Here is a 20,701-nt window from a genome sequence, read left to right on the forward strand (position 1 = left end):
GTTCTAAATTAATTGCCATAGAGCATGGTGCTGGCAGGGGATGATGGGAACTGTAGTCCATAACATCTGGAGGGCCGTGAGTTTGACACCTGTGCCATAGAGACTACCTTCCAAAGCATCCGCTGTCTCCATGGAAACTGATGATGAAGAAGAGTTTGGATTTATATTCCACTTTTTTCAACCATAAAGAGTTTCAAGTGGCTTACAAACGCCTTCCCTTCCTCTCCCCACAACAGACACCTTGTGAGGTCAGTGGGGTTGAGAGAGTTGCCAAGAACTGTGACTAGCCCAAGGTCACCCAGCAGGCTTCATGTGGAGGAGGGGGGAAACAGATCCATATGTGAAATTGGTTATACAAATGCTCATTTTTGCTGGAGTGCCCTGCTGCTGTTGTTTATAAAGATCCAAGAATAGCTCCTCCCTGGTCCCTCCCCTGCAGAACATTACCCGGAAGAGTTGAAACTGGTTGAGTTGATGGCTGCTTTGGAGTTAGCCTGGGACATGCCCGGGCTGCTGGCGTGCAGTCCCGTGCCAGGAGATGAAGGCCTGCTGGAGTTGCCAGGAGAGCATGAAGACGTCACTGAGGGACAGAGAGAACACACAGTCAGAAAGCGTATGCACATCGCTGGGAGCCTTTCACACCCAGAAGTGGCTCATTCTATCTTCTGGCTTTTTTTTGCATATGAAAAGAGTGCTTGTTCTGCATTTGTCCAATCATTGCAATGACTAGAGGCACACGGCCAAGGCATGCTTCTAATTAGCACCTCTGCAACAGCCTCCCTTGATTCTGCCACTCCTGGCCCCCGTGTGCCTCTCCTCATTCATCCTTCCCAGTTAGCTGCATCCTCTTCTCCTGAAGGGCCCTCACATCTTCGTCTCCTATCCATTTGCCCTCTTCTCTCTGCTGAGCCGGTCTTGCCCTCACAGGCCATCTTCTGTTGCTCTCTTTCCCTAAGCCATTTGCGGTTTCCATTTGTGCTTCACTCAAACTGCCACATGATTAGTAGCATTGCCGAATCCAGGGTAAGAAATTCCTGGTGCTTTGGGGGCAGAGCTGGGGAAAAGCCAGGTTTGGGGGAAAAAGGGACCCCCAAAGGCTGTTTTCACTTTCTGTATGTAGGTCTTTGAGACATTTCCCACGCCTACCAGACTTCCTCATTGGCGCCATTTTGTGAGTTTGCGCCTGCTGTCTCGCACTGTATTTTCATCAGTTATTTTATTTGATTCTGGGGGGGGGGGGTTGTATCTCCATAGCTTTGAAGACACGACCCCTAGAGAATCCCAGCACGAGGCTGTGGAGCTTTGGAACACTGGGTCCACAGATCTTTTTTTAAAAAATGGAATGATCACAAATGGTGCCCAGGAATCATTTCGAGGGCGCGAGTGCCAACGAACGGGTACGGTTGAAAATGTTTTGCAAATGTTTTCAAAGCGTTTTCAATTACTTGTGCAGAAATGGCCATAGAGTGCACACTTCAAAACAGGAAGAGAAAAAGATGGTACTGGATATGGTAGAAAGCCCACGCCTACAGATGAACCATCTTAAAATAGAGCACAGGTTGTGCTGCGGATGTCCTTCGCAATAATCGCACAGCGGTAGCTGTGTTTGTTCCAGCAAAGCCAAAAAGGAATTTGGCGGTACCTTAAAGAATGATGATGATGATGATGATGATGATGATGATGATGATGGACTCTGACATTGGAAAAGCCACATGGCCTAACACTTTCGCTTTTGGGGAAAACTGTGAAGAGGGAGGGAGTGCATAGGGTGAGAAAGTTAGATCCAGCAAAGAAACTCTGGAGTGCACCTGTTTGTTACTCTGATGCAATAAATCGATTTCAGTGAACCTGAGTCTGATTACTAAGAGGAGGTCGGTGGGCATGGCATGTTGCTGGATCTAACATTCTCACAATGAACAGCAGTCTATATCCCCCCCTACACACCCCCTTCCCCCAAATGGTTTCCCCAAAAGCGAAAGCGATCTCAGGTCATACAGCTGCTCCAAGGTGACCCCACAGGATTTTGAAGGGGAGAGGTGGTTTGCCATTGCCTGGCTTTGCATAGCAACCTTGGACTTCCTTGGTGGTCTCCCATGTTAGGACTAAATAGAACCAACTCTGCTTATCAGGCCGGATCTGATGCGATCGGGCTAGCCTGGTCCATCCAGGTCAGGGAACCTTAAACTAAAAAATACTGGAGTGTTGTGGGGTTTCCGGGCCAGCTACAGATGCAGGCAAAATGCTACTGGAACACGGCCATACAGCCCAGAAACCCCACAACGTTGTAGTGATTACGGCTGTGAAAGCCTTCGACAATACATAAAAAATACTGCATTCCAGCCCCAGGTTTTGGGGACTACACATACACCCAAACTCCAGGTTTCTTTATGTTAGATCATACAAAGTACAAAAAATGATCTCAGGTTGTATTAAAATTAATGCTTTCAGGTGCTGATTTAAATGCTAATGGGAGGAAAAGGGGAGGAATTATCTTCCCGGCAAAACCTACCTGCCCCGTGCATGGTGCTGTGAACAGGCGTGACAGGGAGGGGACCCAAAGATCCTGAGGTAGAAATCTGGAAGAGGAAAGAAACCAAATTAGGATCTTATCTAGGAACTAAAGGGCCTACCTTGGTTTGCAGAGTGTCAGACACACCTCTGGCTTCCCAGAATAATAGGTATCACTTTGGTGCTGCGCCAAAATTGGTGCTCTAAAAAGGTCTTCCTTGTTAGTTGATGTTTATCTGTCCCCACCTTGTTTGTCTACTGAGGACTGCAGAATTCAACATTGGAAGTTACATTAATTCAGCATCCATGTGTGGAGGGAAGTCTGTTATCTTGGGCTGAGAATAGCCCAACACACACACATAAAAGTTCCAGTGGGAAATGAGAGAGACTTACAAGTGCGCTGAATTGAATTGCATGGTTGAAGATACAGGAAATCCCAATTTATACTGAATGGATAGATTTGTGCACTTGAGGGCCTTTTCACACACTACTGAGCAGCCAATTTGGGCGTGCCTCGAAAAGTTCACTCAACAGGGAGTGAAACATAATCTGACCAATTTTGTAATTAGCGTATGTCTGTGAAACACTCGTTTGTAAATGCCAGTTTGACCCTGCTTGGTAGTCATGGTTTGCATTCTCCAAGGTACACTTAAACTTCTTAGGTGTAATGGCTGAGATGCTAAGAAGGGGCAAGTGGAATTTATTTATTTACATTTATTCCCCATCTTTTACCATGGTCTCAGGGTGAGTTACAATAAAAAACATACAAAACCTCATTATAAAAGCCCAGATTAAAAACCCTAAACAATCTAAAATCTCAAGCTCCTACCACACCCACAAAAAAGGGAGGGGGGTATGGACACCTCGGGGCCACACCTCCCAGTGGGGAGAATCAGCCAAACCCCCAGATGAAAAGGACGGTCATGGCCAGGTGCTGAAACTCCAAGAGAGTGGGCGTCTGGTGAACCCCTGGAGGGAGGGCATTCCACAGTGTAGAGGCCACTGTAGACACCCCTCACCCCATCCAGGCAGAAATATATGGGTGGATGTGCTCTTTCAGGTATCTTTTCCCTGCCTTCCCTCTCTGACAGCATTAGAGTTGCCAACTCCATGTTGGGACATTTCTAGAGACTCTGGGGTGGCGCTTTGGGAGGACAAAAGGAGGGAAAGAGTCCATCCTCCCAGTAGATCTTTTCCAGGGGAACCGATCTCTGCAGTCTGGAGATCAGTTGTGATTCCAGAAGATCTCCAGACCCCACCCGACGGTTTGTGCTCCAGTAGGCCTGAAGGAACCGTCTTTGGGCCAAACTGGGTGTCTGGAGTAGGAGATGGGAATTGGACCCTTCCCGCCACCATGAAGGCAAACCTTCCTTGGAAGGAGCTGCTGCTGTCCTAACAGACCCCTGAGATCAAGACTAACTGGGGCCCAAAAATATCAAACCATGTTGAAACTGGCAATAGGACGTCATTGTTCACAACCCACCAGCCACCGGGGAAATGTTTGTTTTCCAAAGTGAGGTTGAAACTCATAAAGCTTAATTTGGGTTATAAAATGCTGCTGGATATTGAACGGGAGGGAAACTGAGTTGTTTTTTTTTAACCAAGCCTGGAACAACCACAAAGCATCGGCAGAGTTTAACCCTGCGTTGCCTGATCCAGGGCAAACCTGGTCATTTTAATCTAAAGCAGAAACTGTAGATCTCAAGCCTGTCTAAGAAGTCTAATGCTTGACTGAGAAATTCTGCATCGTGCTTGTGAAAAACACCGAGGCGACAAATGGTAGGAGGGAAAAACTTGCAGCCTTGTTGTCAATTCAACATGTGCAGCCTATCGCTGCAGATCTGGACAGGACATTTTGGGCAGCAGGGAAAGCCCTGATCCAAGAGCAGCTCTAATTGTCCAACTAGAAGAAATCGCACTGCCAGGAAGCCAGGAAGGTGAGTCATCAGAGGGTGCTCACCCCACTGACTCAGGAATGAAGCATCAGAAAGAAAGGTGCTTTCCCCAATGACTCAGAGCCCGCATGGAGCCCGTGTCGCGAGGAGCCCGGCAGATTTGGAGGAGACACGATACAGAGAGTTTCCTGCCAGGTTGGGGTGATGTCACATCCTCGCAGCTCCACGTTCCGTAGAACAAAGTTCTTCATCACAGTTTCAGTCGAAACCCAATGTGGATACTTCATAAGGACAGCAACGACACTGTTTTGATAATGGCGTTTATGGGAGTTTCACATGCTAATGTAATAATTTGTTGGAAAAAGATCCTGTTGGGTAAGCTAGTAGAGTTGCCCCTGCATTGCCAAGAGGGGCAGAGCGGCTGAAGGCTGACTAGGGAGATCTGAACGCAAGGCTTTCTGATTTCCCTGACCTGAATGAACCTAGGGGTGTACCGCCCAGGGGGACATATGGGGTAAAATGTCCCCGGGCTGCAGCCATTTAGTCACGTGGGGGGCGGAAAATCATCCCTCCCCCCACGCACAACTGTCCTCCTTCCCTCCAGGTCCATACACTGACTTCAAAACCTGGTGTAAAAAACATTGTTTGGTTGTGGTGGGGGATGGCGGCCGCCCATACCGGCGGGTGTGTGTGTGTGTGTGTCTGGAAAACAGATTTTGCACTGGGCTACATTTTTCCTAGATACACCTCTATGAACCAGTCCAAGTTCACAGCATGCATTCATGAGCTCTTACAGGGGTATACTATCTGAGAGTCAGAAAGCTAAGATGTAGTGCAGGGGTCCTCAGCATGGTGCCCCCAACACTTTTGCTGGTCCCTGCCAAGTGTTTTTAGAACGTGGACAAGGCTGGTTGCTGCTACGTTCTGATTGACTATCCCACAGGTGTCAAACTCGCGGCCCTCCAGATGTTATGGACTACAGTTCCCATCAGCCCCTGCCAGCATGATGCTGATGAGAACTGTAGTCCATAACATCTGGAGGGCTGCGAGTTTGACACCTGTGGACTATCCTGTTAAACAGAGCACTGAACTGTTACCATTAGAGTTGTACATAATCTCATTCCCTGATGTTGTGTGGTGGGCTGTGCCCACCACCCTGAGCCACAATTCCAGAGGTGCTCACAAGCACAAGGGGGGCCCCCCCTGATCTTGTGTCATGTAGAGCTGCTAGGGGCCTTTGATATGCAAACCCAGTTCTGCAAAATACAGAGCCAAACTACTGGTCCATCAAATTCAGAGTTGTCTGTAGAATCGTAGGCAGGGAAGGGTCTTTGTCACAGTTGTTGGCTGACATTCTTAACTGGGAACACTCAGGTCTGAATCTGGGACCTTTTAACGAAAAGCAGATTCTCTTCCTCCTTTCCACCACCTGCTTACTGCTTGACTGGGACAGAGAGAGATGTCTCTGATGCCCTTTTGTCCAGCAGCTCTTACCAGTCTGGAGTTGTAGAGGGGAGATTTGATAGGGGAGGGCATCGGGCAGCTGATGCGCTTCTCTTTCTGACGACGGTTGCAGAACCAAACCCGGACCACTTCCTTTTCCATGGACAACTGTTCGGCAATCATCGAGATCTCCTCTGAGCTGGGCTTGGGGTTCTGAGGGAGAGGAAGTCCAAGATGAGGAAGGGACACAATTAACATAACGCCCCCCCCCCAACATGGCTACTTTTTGCAGCTGAGCTACATATCTGGGGATCTGATTTTGTGTCTCCAGCAAGCTTTGCAGTTTGGCCCTGACAGTCCACTTTCCAAACCAGCCCACGGCATCCTAATTGAGCTGAGCATTCACAGTGTTCCACGAGGCAAGAGCGACCCATTTCCCTTACCTCCTGGAAACGTTTCTCCAGCGTGGAGCGAATGTTGGTCTCGATGCTGGTGCGTTTCTTTCTCTTGCGCCCAAACATTTCGCTCACGGATGGGTAAGAAGTGGGGGTGCTCACAGAGGAGTCTAAAGGGGAAGATTCTGTGGGTGGGGAGAAAAGAGAGAGAGAAAGAAGCATTCAGAGAAGATTCAGGAACTGGGTCAAGGATGTGGGACAGGGAGGGCAAAACAAGAGGGAAAATCTGAAGGTGCTCTCAGGTCACACATAGCAGTGGTGAGGCCTGATCAACGCTCCACGGTAAGTGTGCTTGAACATGTCCCAGAATTGTCTGCAACAGAACAGGTTTCTTTGACAGTCTAAACCTCTGAATATCAGGGCCAGGAGGCAATTTCGGAGAAGTCCTCACCCTCTATGCCCTGTTGCTGGACATCTACTGGACCTCTAACCCTAACCCTTACTGGTCTGATCAAGCTGGATTCTTCTTAAGTTCTCATTAGGAGAAGTCCTCACCCTCTATGCCCTGTTGCCGGACCTCTACTGGACCTCTAACCCTAACCATTACTGGTCTGATCAAGCTGGATTCTTCTTAGGTTCTTATTAGGAGAAGGCCTCACCCTCTATGCCCTGTTGCTGGACCTCTACTGGACCTCTAACCCTAACCATTACTGGTCTGATCAAGCTGGATTCTTCTTAGGTTCTTATTAGGAGAAGGCCTCGGCCTCTTTGCCCTGTTGTTGGACCTCTAGAAGAACTGACTGGCTGCTGTGTGAGACAGGATGCTCAAGTAGATGAACCCTCACTGGTCTGATCCAGCAGGACTCTGCTTTTATTATTATGAATTGACGATGAAGGCACGAGAGCCAGTAAAGACCAAAGCTTCTTTTCTTATTGCTCTTCTGGCACCTGCTACATTAAGTTCTAGTCATTTTACAAAGTTGGGTGGAAAAGGACCCTCAAGGATCTGCCATCTAGATCTTCTACCCCCTGACAAAAAGTCAGGGCATGGCTGCAGGGGAAATAACGTAGCAACCCTGCTGAAACCACAGAGGCATAAATTGGGTCAGTGCTTATACGAGAGACCTTTCTCACTATACTATGTTGCTGGTGATGGAAAGTGCTGTCAAACTGCTGTCAACTTATGGTGACCTGAAGAGTTTTCAAGGCAAGAGACGGACAGAGGTAGTTTGTCATTGCTTTTCTCTGTGTAGTAACCATGGACCTTCTTGGTGGCCTCCTGTCCAAACACTAACCAGGGCCAACCCCATTAAGCTTCAGAGATCTGACAAGATTCTCCTGGAATTCCGTCTGATTTACATACTAGAGATCATTGTCCCTTAGAGAAAGTGGCAGCTTTAGAGGGCAGACTCTATGGTATACCATAGATTCTAGGTCAGTGATGGCGAACCTTTTTGAGACTGAGTGCCCAAATTGCAACCCAAAATCTACTTATTTATCGCAAAGTGCCAACACAGCAATTTAACCTGATTACTGAGGTTTTAGTTTAGAAAAAATGGTTGGCTCATAGGCGTGCGTTACTCAGGAGTAAGCTTGATGGTAGTCGGTGGCTTTGCTTTGAAGCAACCATGCAACTCTTCCAATGGGTGAATCACAACCCTAGGAGGGTTTACTCAGAAGCAAGCCCCATTGCCAGCAACCGAGCTTACTCCCAAGTAAAGGATCATGCTTTAGTTCTTCGCATGAAAATCAGTGGGGTTTAACAGCGCTTAACACTGCTTCCCCAAAACTAGGTCTTGGGTTTAATGCTAATAATTGAGCCCAGTGGCCCAGGCCAGTCTAGATATATGTGTGGGGAGGGCACTCTGTTTACATGTGCCCACAGAGAGGGCTCTGAGTGCCACCTCTGGCACCCGTGCCATAGGTTCACCCCCACTGTTCTAGGTGAAATGACTTTCTAGATTTCTCCACAGGCATAGCTCCCAAATCTCCAGCAATTCTCCAAACAACCCTATAAGGGGAATGTGATTACAAGAATAAAGAAATAAATGCATAGCATAAATAATATCAGAGTTGGGCTGCTATTGATCTTAATACTAGTGCATGGTCTGAAACCAAGCGCCAGCTTTGCTAACATAAGGACTGCCGCATTATTCTTTAGTTCTACTCGCTGCCTTACAGACAATCCTCGATTAGTGCTGGAGACAGACCCAAATTACTGCTGGTTATTACATTTTCAGGAGGAGATCTGTCAAGTGGCTTTTTAAAAAACCATACCTCCAGTGGTGGGATTCAAATAATCTAACAACCGGTTCCGGTGGTGGGACTCAAATAATTTAACAACTGGTTGTTCACTAGCACTAACCCTGACAACCTGTTCTGCCGAAGTGATGCGAACCTGCTGAATCCCACCACTGCCTACCTCGCTGCAAGCTAAGATCTCTCTGTGGCAGGTCCACGTCAAGCTGATTAAGCCGGCAAAACTCCTCCTTCTATCTTAAGAGTTACAATGCTTCCCTCATGGAACACCTCTCCTCACTAGGGTGGCTACTTCTGAATTGGGGAAGTCCTGGAGATTTGGGGGTTGAACATGGGAAGGGCCTGGTTTGGGGAGAGAAGGGACCTCAGCGGTGATAAAGCAGTCATTATCTTCAGAGAATCTGACTTCTGGAGATGTTGTAATTCCAGGAGATCTCCAAGTCCCACCTGGAAGCTGGCAACCCTACTGTTTTTTGTTTGTTTGTTTGTTTGTTTCATTTTGCTTTGCTTAACAGCTTGAGGAACTGCTCAGGTAAACTTGAAAACTGGCACCACACTTTGTCATTGTGGGGTTGTGCTAATTAATTAATATATATATATATTATTTGGCTTTTGGGGAAAGTACAGAGGACTATCGCCCCCTAGTGGTGCAAAGGTGTGTTACAGATTAGGCGTGCTCTTTCTGCATCTATCACAGCCAGGAGGAACAGGGATTACAAGACTAATGCAGCCTGAAAGGCAAGCAAAAAGCCACATTATTCTGCATCAGCCACATTTTCAACCCAAGGCATACCTGCATCATTCAGCCACTTCTCCAGAAGTGGTTTTAACTTGCACATGTTCTTGAAGCTCAGGTTGAGGGCCTCGAAGCGTGAAATGGTGGTCTGGCTGAAGTCATTGCCGTATAGCTTGCCCATGGCTAAGCCTACATCACCCTAGAGAAGACAAGTTACAGACAGAGAAAAAAAAAGCCTGAAGACATCCAACAGGATCCTTCGCACGTTACCGCTTCCCACAACTTCTAGGTCAGGCTTGATTTAAATGTGACCTTTAGCTGGTTTGCACAGGGATCCTAGGCCCTTTCCACACAAACCTTTTCAAACATCTTGAGGCAGGAAATAAAACATTTCCTCCATGGAGTTCCACATTGTTTTTGCCCCTTTGGTTCCCAAAACGTTTTAATTCCAGCCTCAGCACGTTTTCAGTGAATACGCTTTAAAAACTATTCTTTAGGCAGAAACGTTTTCAAAATGGCTTCACTGTTGTGCGGTCTCTTTAAAAGGTTTCCCATGCTTCTCTGCCGTCCCCAAACCTCCTGCTCGGCACCGTTTTCTGAGCTCACTCTCCGTTCCCCCTCTTATGACTTTTCAATCAGCCTTCTTCAAGATCAGTGTTTCCCAACCTTTTCGACGTCACGGTACCCTTGACCTCACTTTTCATATCTCACGGTACCCCTGCCATCCCCCCTCCCCCCCAGAGCCCCTGCTTGCCACCTGCCCACCTTCCCCTCCCAGGGTGATGGGAAGCACTGGGGCGGGGGGGGGGCAGGAAGTGGCTGCTGACCTTGCAGCAGGCCCTGCCCTCTGGGCCAGCTCCATGTCCTTGCTGGCACCAATGGGAGACACTACAAAAGTGAGGGGGACCATTAGCGTTGCTGCGGTACCCCTGGGACATGCTCACGGCACCCCAGGGTACCATGGAACCCTGGTTGGGAATTGCTGTTCAAGATAATTTAGCACCATTCATCTACCACGGGATCATCTATTTATTCCTTAGATACGAAAGGATGGAGCTGCCTGCTGCATTTCTGCATGTTACTCCACCAATCTACCATTTTTCTGATAAAGAGGCCCATTTGGAAATGTGAATCATGCAGAAACACAGAGAATGGGCACCTTTAAGGGCTTCATACTCTAGTACTCTCCAATTTTTATTCAGGAAGAAAAAAATTCTTAGTTAACAGACATTATGATGATGAAGAAGTAGAAGAGTTTGAATGTATAACCCGCCTTTCCCTCCTATAAGGAGACTCAAGGTGGTTTACAAACTCCTTTCCCTCCCTCTCCCGACAGCAGACATCTTGTGAGGAAGGTGGGGCCGAGAGAGTTCTGAGAGAACTGCAACTGGCCCACAGTTATCCAGCAGAAATGGAGGAGTGGGGTAGCAAATCCAGTTCACTAGATTAGAGTCTGCAGCTCATGTGGAGAAGTGGGGAATCAAAGCCGGTTCTTCAGATTAGAGTCCACCTGCTCTTAGCCACTACACCATGCTGGCTCTCCCAAAATCTTTGCACCTCAGAAGGCTGAAACAACTTTTCTCCAGCTGCAGTTCTTTAGAAGTCTGCAACTACACTGGAGTGTGAAGACGCTCATCATTACCTGTGTAAATCCCAGTTTGATTCGCCTCTGTTTGAAAGTCTTGGCAAATTTCTCTAGTTCTTCTAAGTCGTTGGCTTCATCTGTCGCTGCTGAGGACGGCAAGTGTTTGGCAACTTGTAAATGCTGAGGTACCTCCAGGTGGGTCTCTAATGATGAGCCAGGGTGCCCGGGACGTCCCACCGCCTGTTAAAATACAACCCGGTGCAGAGTCTTCACTACTGAACACTGGGAGAGACATCTCGCCTCTAAGTGAAGGATTCACAGAAACGAGCAAGCCTGCTCATACATACTTCATGACTTGGAATGAAAAAAATCTACCATTTCCTCTGGTTCCATTCTCAGAAATTAGATCAGAAACTGACAAATGTTGAGCAAGCATAGGAAGATACGAAGGAGTGTCTCCTTCCATATGACCTTGTGAACCAACTACAGTCACCGGGCAGCTATTTGTTGGCTATTCCACTGCTTAGGATGGCTTATCTGGCATTGACCAGCACCAGGGCCTTTTCTACCATGGCCCCGATGCTTTGGAATGGATTCCCTGAAGATGTCAGGGAGAACCCCTCCTTGGAGATCTTCAGGAGGCGCTGAAAGGCCTTCTTGTATGCCAGGCTTTTTGTGGGAATTGGTAGCATCTTTTGAAGGGGGCAGAGAGAGGTACATTCAAGGTTTGTTATTTTATTTTTTGTTTTTAAACTGAACATGTTTTAAACTATTATTGTAAGCTTCCTTGAACCAATAGGGAAAATGGGATAAAAATGTTTAAATTAATACACATTTTTTTCCCAGCACCCTTCCTGTGAATGTACACAATTGGTCTCTGTTTCACTGAAATCCAACCAATGCATTTAGAAAATATGGTGTAATTCTGTTGGGACTGTACCACTAGACTGCAGGAAAGGAAATTCAGGCCCGAATGGGGAAAGAAGAGTTCCTTTCAATGGAAAACTACCCCATCAAAGAGCAGGATGTCCAGCCTAGCTGTTTTAAAAAAAGACACTTCCTTTCTCCACACAGGCCAGGGAAAACGGGGTGACCATGTCTCTATGTGAAGCTCCGTCAGCATACGGGTTATTTTCCAGCCTCAACTTGTTTTATTTGTATTTTGTGGAAAGGGCCACTCAGAGGTGGTTCGCCACCACCTGCCTCCGTGTAGCAGCCCTGGACTCCCTTGGTGGTCTCCCATCCAATTTCTAACCAGGGCCGACCCTGCTTAGCTTTCAATTTCAATTTGACGAATTGGGCTGGCTGGGTCAGGGCAATGGTCACATCTTGCATTTATTGCAGAAAGCCTAGCAAAATGCTTTGATTATTGTTCCTGTGAGCTAGACCTGCCAAGATCTCACTTATCACCAAGCTTGAGCAAAACTTGAAAAATTCAGGAAAATTCAGATTCGGCTTGATTCTGCTGCAAAATGATTGGTATAGCCGAATCAGCCGAATTCCCAGTTCAGTTGATTTTTTTGGCATTTTAAGGGTTTTTTTGTTTTTATCCTGTGGGGGGCAAATGTTTTAGCTAGTGGCACCAAAAGTTCAAGGTATCTTGGGAGATTCTCCTAATGATGCCAACCTGGTTTGGTGAAGTTTGATTCAGGGGCTCCACAGTTATGGACCCCCAAAGGGGGTGCCCCCATTGTTTCCAATGGGAACTAATAGGACAAGGGGGCTTCCCTTTTGAGGGGCCATAACTGTGGACACCCTAAACCAAACTTCACCAAACTTAGGTGGCATCATCAGGAAAGTCTTGAAATTTTGGTGCCACTAGCTTAAAAACACACCCCATACAGGCACCCCAACATTTCCCCAGATTTTCTGCTCCGAACTGCCCTGGCTTCATTGTAGCCAATGGAGAATTACTGCGTGTGTGAGTAGGATGCAGATTTTTTAAGGTAGAGACACCAAACTTTCAGTGTATTTTCAGGAGACTCTCTTGACGACACGCCCCAGGTTTGGTGCAGTGGCGTTCCTGCCTAGGGACAGGGGGTACCCTTTGTCCCCGGGCGCCCCCCATTTGGTCACGTGGGGGGGCGCCACCATTTCAGGGTCGTTTGTGTGTTTTTAACATTTTTAAGGGTTTTTTACGTTTTGGCCTGCAGGGGGCGCATTTTTAAAGCTAGCGGCACCAAAATTTCAGGGTACCATCCAGAGACTGTCCTGATGATACCATCCAAATTTGGTTGTGTTTGGTTCAGGCGCAGCAAAGCCAAGGACCCCAGTAAGGGGGTGCTCTCATTCCATTGTTTTCAATGGAAGCTAACAGAGAATGGGCACGACGCATTTGAGGGACTATAAACTTCTGTCCCCCTGAACATGTAACTTCACCAAACTTGGGTGGTATCATAAGAATAGTTAACAGATGATACCCCGAAAATTTGGTGTCACTATCTTTAAAAAGGCAGTCTTTCCAGGCACCTCAAGAAATTTGTTCAAGATTCTTTGTTTTGCAGTGACTTCAGCTCCATTGTAGCTCAATGGGGAATTTCTGAGTGTGTAGGCAGGCTGCACATTTTTGAAGCTGGGAGGCACCAGACTTTTCCAAGATGGCTCTAGGAGGGCCTCCTGAGTACAAAGTATCCAGCCTTGGAGACCCTTGCTTCTGGGGGTTCAACTTTATGGGCTCTCCAAAAGGCTTATTTACTCCCTGCTCCCGCACATGAAAGTCTGCCGTGGCTGAGTCTTCTCAGGAACTCTTCTCAACTCGCCCCCCCCCCACTACAGAAGTTAGCTCACCAAGTTTGGATGCTATTAGCCAGGGAGGCCTCTTGGAGTTACCTGAAAAGTCTGGCACCTTCTGTCTTCCTCGTGGGTCGTAGTTAGTACACACTCAGAAATTCCCCAGAATCTGCCAGGGCTCTTTCAAGCAGGCCCCAGGGTGGGAAAAATTACTTTTCCCACCATAGACTCCCAATGGGGCTTTCTGTTACAAGTTCAGAGGAGCCTCTGGTGGTAGAGGTTTCAATGGGAGGCACTGTGGTAGGGGTCTTGCTCAGGGTGGGGGCATTTCCTGTAGGGCTGCTGGTGTGAGTCTCCTGAAAGGAACCAACCAAGTTTGCTAAAATGTGTGTGGAAGAGGAAAATGCTGTGGGCACTGAGTTGAAGGTGAACCTGATGCCCACAGCATTCAGCCTGAAGGTGAACCTGATGCCCACAGCATTTAGCAAAGTTGGCTGGTTCCTTTCAGGAGACTCTCACACCAGCAGCCCTGCAGGAAATAAGTGCCCCCACCCAGAGCAAGACCACTACCACATTGCCTCCTGTTGAAACCTCTACCACAGAGCTATCTGGGCATAATGGAAAGCCCCATTGAAGTCTATGGTGGGAAAAATAATTTTTCCCACCACAGAACATGCTGATGAGCCTGGCAGATTCTGGGGAATTTCTGAGTGTGTAAGCACTGACCACACATTTTTGAAGATATAGGCGCCAGACTTTCAAGGTGGCTCCAAGAGGCCTTGGGTAATAGCATCCAAGCTTGGTGAGCTTTGCTTTTGGGGGTGGGTAGGGGCGTGAGTTGAGAAGTTCTGAGAGAACTCAGCCAGAGGGCTTCATGGGCAGGAGCAGGGAAACAAAATAAGCCTTTGGGGGGGCCCATAAAATTGAACCGTCAGAAGCAAAGGTCTCTAAGCCTGGATGCTATTACCAGGAGGGCTTCCTGGAGCCACCTTGAAAGTCTCGTGCCTCTATCTTCAAAAATTTGCAGCCTGCCTCAGAAATTCCCCACTGGCTACAATGTAGCAAAGTCACTACAAAGCAAAGAATCTTGAGCAAATTTCTTGGAGTGCCTGTAAGGGGTGTATTTTTTAAAGCTAGTAACACCAAAATTTCAGGGTATCATCTGGTAACTATTCTTATGATGCCACCCAAGTTTGGTGAAGTTAGGTTCAGGAGGACCAAAGTTATGGTCCCTCAAATGGGTAGCCCCCATCTCCTGTTAGCTCCCATTGAAAACAATGGAGATGGGGGCATTCCATTTGGGCATCCATAACTTTGCTGCCCCTGAACCAAACATCACCAAACTCGGGTGGTGTCATCAGGGCAGTCTCTGGATGATGCACTGAAATCATGGTGCCGCTAGCTTTAAAAATGCCCTTCCTGCAGGCCGAAAGAAACACCAAAAATACCCCCCAAAAGCCCAAATACCTTGCATTCACATTTGTTCATATTTGAGCAGGACATAATCGGACACTTTTTGTCTGAATGTGCCCAAATTTGCCCAGATTCTGGCTGAATCCAGTATTTGTTTCATCTGAATCTCCAACCCTCAAAAGTGATGCTGTTTCAGGGTGGGGGAGAATCCACCCCCAAGCAGCATCACTTTCAATTTTGTTCTAACCGGGGACCCCAGATTCTCCCTTTAAGGTGTATTTAAAAGAAGAATCTGAGATCCCTAGTTTAAACACCATTGAAAGTGATGCTGTTTGGGGGTGGATTCCACTGGAGGTGTTTTGTGAGAGATGATGCTGACATATGTTTGGTAAACGTTTTGCTGGGGGTGATTTGTGAGAGATTTACAAGCTTAATACCCACTTGCACTGGCTTGGAGTTGTTTCTCAGGATAACAACCTACCTCATAGGGTTGTTGTGATTAGGAAATTAGGAAAAGAGTTGGTGGGGAGAGAGCCATGTATGTTTTGCTGGGAGTGGGAGGTGTTTTGTGAGCTGGTGCAAAAAATCATTGTTTGGTCATGGTGGGGGAAAGTGGCCGCCCATATGCCGGGCTGTGGGGGGGCGCGCCAAACTCAGGTTTTGTCCCCGGGCGCCAGTTTGCCTAGTTACGCCCCTGGTTTGGTGACCTTTGCTTCTGGGGGTTCAATTTTATGGACCCCCAAAAGGGTAAGGTCCATCTCCTACTGCCGCCATGCCAAATTGCCAAGCCTATCACTATAGAAACAAAGGACCAGCTAAATATTTCTGAAGATGACAACAAAGTCCTGGATGCTGAGAAGACAATTGGCTAAGCAGCAGCACTCTTGATGGATGAACATAGCTCTCTTTTAGAATACGATCCCTACCATCACCAGTGGAAGGATCCTGGAGAACAGGTATTGAGTTAAATCTTTGTGCAACTGACACCTTAGTACAGGGGTCCCCAACATTTTTGTACCTGTAGGCACCGGTGTGTGTATTGGGGGGGGGGGTATTCTGGTTAGGATGTGCTGGGACTTGCTGATTTCAGTTCAAGGACTTTTGATCACCCAACTTTTGAATCCTTATGTTGTTTGAATATGGTGCCAGGCTATGATTTTTCAAAGATGACCTGATTTTGTGATTTGGAACTGTCTTTTGTCAGTTGTCTCAGGAACTGAACAAACCTTTTGCTTACAATTCCCAGCTCTAAAATGTGTGAGTTATCCTTGTGGGAGGACAAGAGCCACTCTGAGGTATTCTAGGAGATGGAAGAAAGGAGAACATTTTCAAATCCAGCCAATTCTGATTGGATTGAGGGCAGGAGAGAGGAGGGATCTCACTCCATCTCCCCTCTTTTGTGTTCCGCTCAGCTCTGCGTGAACACAGCCCAACGGGTCAGATTCCCACGATCCTTCCCAATGGAATATCTCATCTTGTTCCAAATCCTGTTCTACAGGAAGTTTAATGCTTATAAATGCAGTGGCATGCTTAATCCAAAGCCCTCAATTTCTAAAACAAGCAGAAGTGGGGGAGATTTCAAATTGGCTTTCAGTCGGCCAAACTGGGAACTGAATTCGAGCCGGAAGGAATTTGCGGCACAAACTACTCTACGAAAATCTCCTGTGCAAATTTGGATTCCAGATTTTCTCCAGATGCTCCAGTATTTGATATCTGTTCCTTAATATCCAGTGTTTCTCTCCACTGTTTGATATTTGCAGTCTGTGCAAGCATTTGATATTTAAGAGCACGGATTGATGGGTAATGGGTAGTCTGAAGATGTAGGATAAGGTAATTTTATAAAGCTACGTAGGTCTTGGTCTGGTCAGTGTGTCGATGGGAAACCCTTGAGAAACTCACTGATATTGTCTTGAGTTCCATGACTGACAAATGCTGGGAAATAAATTACACACAATGGCATGTGGGACTCATGTGACACATGAAGCTACCTTATAATGAATCAGACCCTCGATCCAACAAAGTCAGTATTGCCCACTCAGACTGGAAACTGCTGTCCAGGATCTTAGGCAGAGGTCTTTCCCATCACATGCTGCCCGGTCCTTGTAATTGGAGCTTCGGGGGATTGAACCGGGGACCTTCTGCTTGTGAACCAGATGCTCTACCACTGAGCCATAGCCCCTCCCCGAATTTAGCACCTAACAGATTAGGAGGTTTCATATATGACGATGGCCAAATTACCATCATGGGATACGTGCAAATCTGTGGTCTTTTAATTGTAAGTTGAACTTTTCAGTTCCCAATTTTTGTATTCAAAATATGTCAGGCAAAAGTGGAAACTTCATCAACATTTGAATATTTGTTTCAGAACCACATTTGAGTTGACAGCAATCTTTCTGAATCCCCAGCTTCCATTTTTTTAAAAAGTAAGTCTCCAGTTCCTTCCCTTGCGGAGATATAAGGGAAAAGGTATATCTCTGTGAGTGAAAGAGATAAAGACTTACCTTTTTTATTTAAAAAAGTAAGTCTTTATCCCTTTTACTCACAGAGATACCTTAAAAAAAAAGGTAAGCTGGGAATTCAGAGAACCTGCTTTCTCTGTTATAAAAGGGAGTGTTGGAATGCTACTGATAATGTCAGCACCCCCCCCCCCTTGGAAATCCTTATTATTAAAGGCATGTGTGGAAGAAAATGAACTGACTCCACAACTGTGAAAATGCAGGGGAGGGGTGGGCAGAAATGCTGAAGAGCTGGGCCCAAATTGATTCCAAGGAAACCAGGAGTGAGTCATTGGTGCAAAAAAGCCCAAAGCCCATTAAATCGCAAGCTCAGCCAACACAGAGTCAAAAGCCAAGTTACCTGAGATGCTAAACTGTGTCCGTGTTGTGGGAGGAGGAGTCCGCTCTGCGGCTGGGAATAGGAGAGAAGGTTTGACTGCAGAGCTGAAAGAGAAAGAAAGACGGGAGGAATGTTTTCATCTCCACCAAATGATACTCATTTCACATAAACCAGAGCAGCAGTAACCAAGGAAAGTGAACCAAAAAAAAACAGCTTCTGCAACACAAAATCTGGCCTGTTTTAAAGGGTTGCTTCCCAAATGTGATATTCCTTTGGCCAAATTGTGGCAGGCATGTTTGTTTCTACAGTGCTGACCTGAATGAGTGAATGGGTCACCCCAGGTTGAACACCTGCAGACAGTGCCTCGGTTCCAGCTGACGAATGCTCACATCCAGTATGTTTCATACTATTAAATACATGCCATCAAGTGAGTTCAGTCCAGGTGTGAATTATCCCTCCGTCCCTGTAGTTATAACTATGTGTACAAATATTTGAAAGCTGAAGGATATTTGCGGACTGAAACACATTTAGAATTTATATAGTATCTTTACCCCAGCTCAGTACTCTTTACAATGACCCAGCAAGGTAGGCTAGCTCACTACATGAAAGTCAGTGTGGTATTAGACCAGGGGTAGGGAACCTGCGGCTCTCCAGATGTTCAGGAACTACAATTCCCATCAGCCTCTGTCAGCATGGCCAATTGGCCATGCTGGTAGGGGCTGATGGGAATTGTAGTTCCTGAACATCTGGAGAGCCGCAGGTTCCCTACCCCTGTATTAGACTGTCAGAATAGCAGCAAGGATTCCCAAGTTAAAATCTCCTCTCTGCCATAAATGTGTTTATTCTTCCCTTCCTTTCTCCTCAACGGGACCCCAATGTTGCTCATCTCCATTTCAACCTCACAACAAAAGTTAGGGTATGTCACTGAACAAAGCTCATACAGCAAACTTCCTTGGCAGAGCAGGGATTCGAACCTGGGCTCCGAGGTCTTAGACTGAAATGCTAGTCATTATATCACTGTCAGTTAACTTGGTCCAGTCACTCTGCCTTGCAGCTTAACCTCTCTGGCATTTTCCAAATATCCTGGGATGGGGAGATCTAATATCCCAGACTGCGCATGATTTTCGCATGGCTTCTGGTCCTAAATTGGGCCCGCCCCATGAGATTTCCTTTATCCCAGGGTTTTCAAAAACTGCCAAATTGGTGGTATGTATGATCCTGGTTTCCCCCCAGAGTTATCATGGTGTGCGGAAAAAACCTCACACAGGATAAAATGGAGAAAAGGGCAACTCCTGACACTACTTGGAACTTCTTGGAGGAAGTGTGGGAAAAATCATAATAGAAAATAGCATTATTATCCCCCTTTTAAAAACCTGTGGTTGTGAAATATTTCCTGGCCAAGGCCCTGGAAATAATATAGCCATTCAAGAACAGGGAAGCGTCACAGAATATGGAGCAATGACTCCAGAAATGATATTCAAATGGGATTAAAGACATCTCCCTAAATAGACAAATGGGCTGCTGTCGATCTGCCCCATTATGTATTCCCAGATTGGGACTTCAGCTACCTTCAAAACACAGGATAACATCTAAGTATTGGGACAGGCTGTTTAGGGTGAAGACAGACAACATGTCAAAAGAGAAGTCATGGCAAACTGTGCACCCACAGAGTAAAACTGGTCCCTCCCAGCGCCATTCTTTGCACAATGGGTGTACCTACAACCAACTAAACACCCGTACAGCCGCCAGACTTATCCCTCCCGCCATACTTCAGGCAGGCTGTTGGTTTTTCCTCCACCCAAACTATTGCACAAATGTTTGCTAATTCATTTCATTTTCTTAAAGAGCTATGACGGAGTCCTTTTCCGCACGCGCAGCTTTCCACAGTTTTTTTTCAAAGTGATCAAACCTTGGAAACATTTTCTATGAGATCATTCCGCACTCCTTCCTTCCCACTGGTGTTTCCCCCCCTTATTTCTTCAGATGCATTTATTCCACATACTAATGCTGACAACATATTATTTTAATGCCCCTAAGATCTGATCCAGCCAGGTAGCTCAGAAGGATACCATGGCCCATACCATCTGAAAGAAATGCACTGAGAGATCCAGCAGAACCAACAGAACTGCATTTTCCTGTTCAGCTCTTGGTGAAGATTATCCACTAGGGCAGTGGTGGCAAACCTATGGCACTGGTGCCAGAGGTGGCACTCAGAGCCCTCTCTGTGGGCACGTGCAGAGTGCCCCCCCACATCTAATCTGGCCTGGGCCGCTGGGCTCGATTATTAGCATTAAACCTAAGACCTAGTTTTGGGGAAGCAGTGTAGGTAACCCTTTTAAGCGCTGTTAAACCCCACTGATTTTCATGCAAAGAACTAAAGCGTGATCCTTTCCTGGGAGTAAGCTTGGTTGCTGGCAATGGGGCTTGCTTCTGAGTAAACCCTCCTAGGGTTGTGTTTTACCCATTGGAAGAGTTGCACCGACTACCACCAAGCTTACTCCTGAGTAACGCACACCTCGGAGCCAACCGTTTTTTCTAAACGAAAACCTCAGTATTCAGGTTAAATTGCCGTGTTGGCACTTTGTGATAAATAAGTGGGTTTTGGGTTGCAATTTGGGCACTCGGTCTCGAAAAGGTTCGCCATCACTGCACTAGGGCAACCAAGGGTGTTTCTGTCCCATATCCAGGCCTGAAGCTTTACTGAAATGGATCCAGAACTGCGTCTGAATGTTAACATCACCAGCTCTGTGTGAAATTGACAAAACTGATGTCATGACCCCAATTCTTATCTCTGCCTCAACATTACATTGCTAGATAGATATGAGAAAAGATGATTTTTTTAAAAAAAAAACCTGTTCAAAAATGGAGGAGGAGGAGGAAGAGAAAATGGCTGAAAGGGAGG

General features: G+C 46.8%; 1 protein-coding gene across 4 annotated transcripts in view; it reads right to left on the reverse strand.

Moving 5' to 3' along the window:
• The window catches only part of POU2F3 (POU class 2 homeobox 3), a 103,542-nt gene that overhangs the window by 1,451 nt on the left and 81,390 nt on the right, over window positions 1-20,701 (reverse strand). For all 4 annotated transcript variants that reach the window (XM_048512973.1, XM_048512975.1, XM_048512972.1 and 1 more), the window contains 7 exons: window positions 17,821-17,903; window positions 10,879-11,061; window positions 9,294-9,435; window positions 6,290-6,426; window positions 5,898-6,059; window positions 2,510-2,576; window positions 448-580 (listed from right to left, as the gene is read on the reverse strand). In XM_048512973.1, the coding sequence (XP_048368930.1) occupies window positions 448-580; window positions 2,510-2,576; window positions 5,898-6,059; window positions 6,290-6,426; window positions 9,294-9,435; window positions 10,879-11,061; window positions 17,821-17,903 (907 nt within the window). The remainder of the gene's footprint in view (window positions 1-447; window positions 581-2,509; window positions 2,577-5,897; window positions 6,060-6,289; window positions 6,427-9,293; window positions 9,436-10,878; window positions 11,062-17,820; window positions 17,904-20,701) is intronic.

The sequence above is a fragment of the Sphaerodactylus townsendi genome, linkage group LG12 (assembly GCF_021028975.2).
Source record: "Sphaerodactylus townsendi isolate TG3544 linkage group LG12, MPM_Stown_v2.3, whole genome shotgun sequence".
NCBI classification, from domain to species: domain Eukaryota; kingdom Metazoa; phylum Chordata; class Lepidosauria; order Squamata; family Sphaerodactylidae; genus Sphaerodactylus; species Sphaerodactylus townsendi.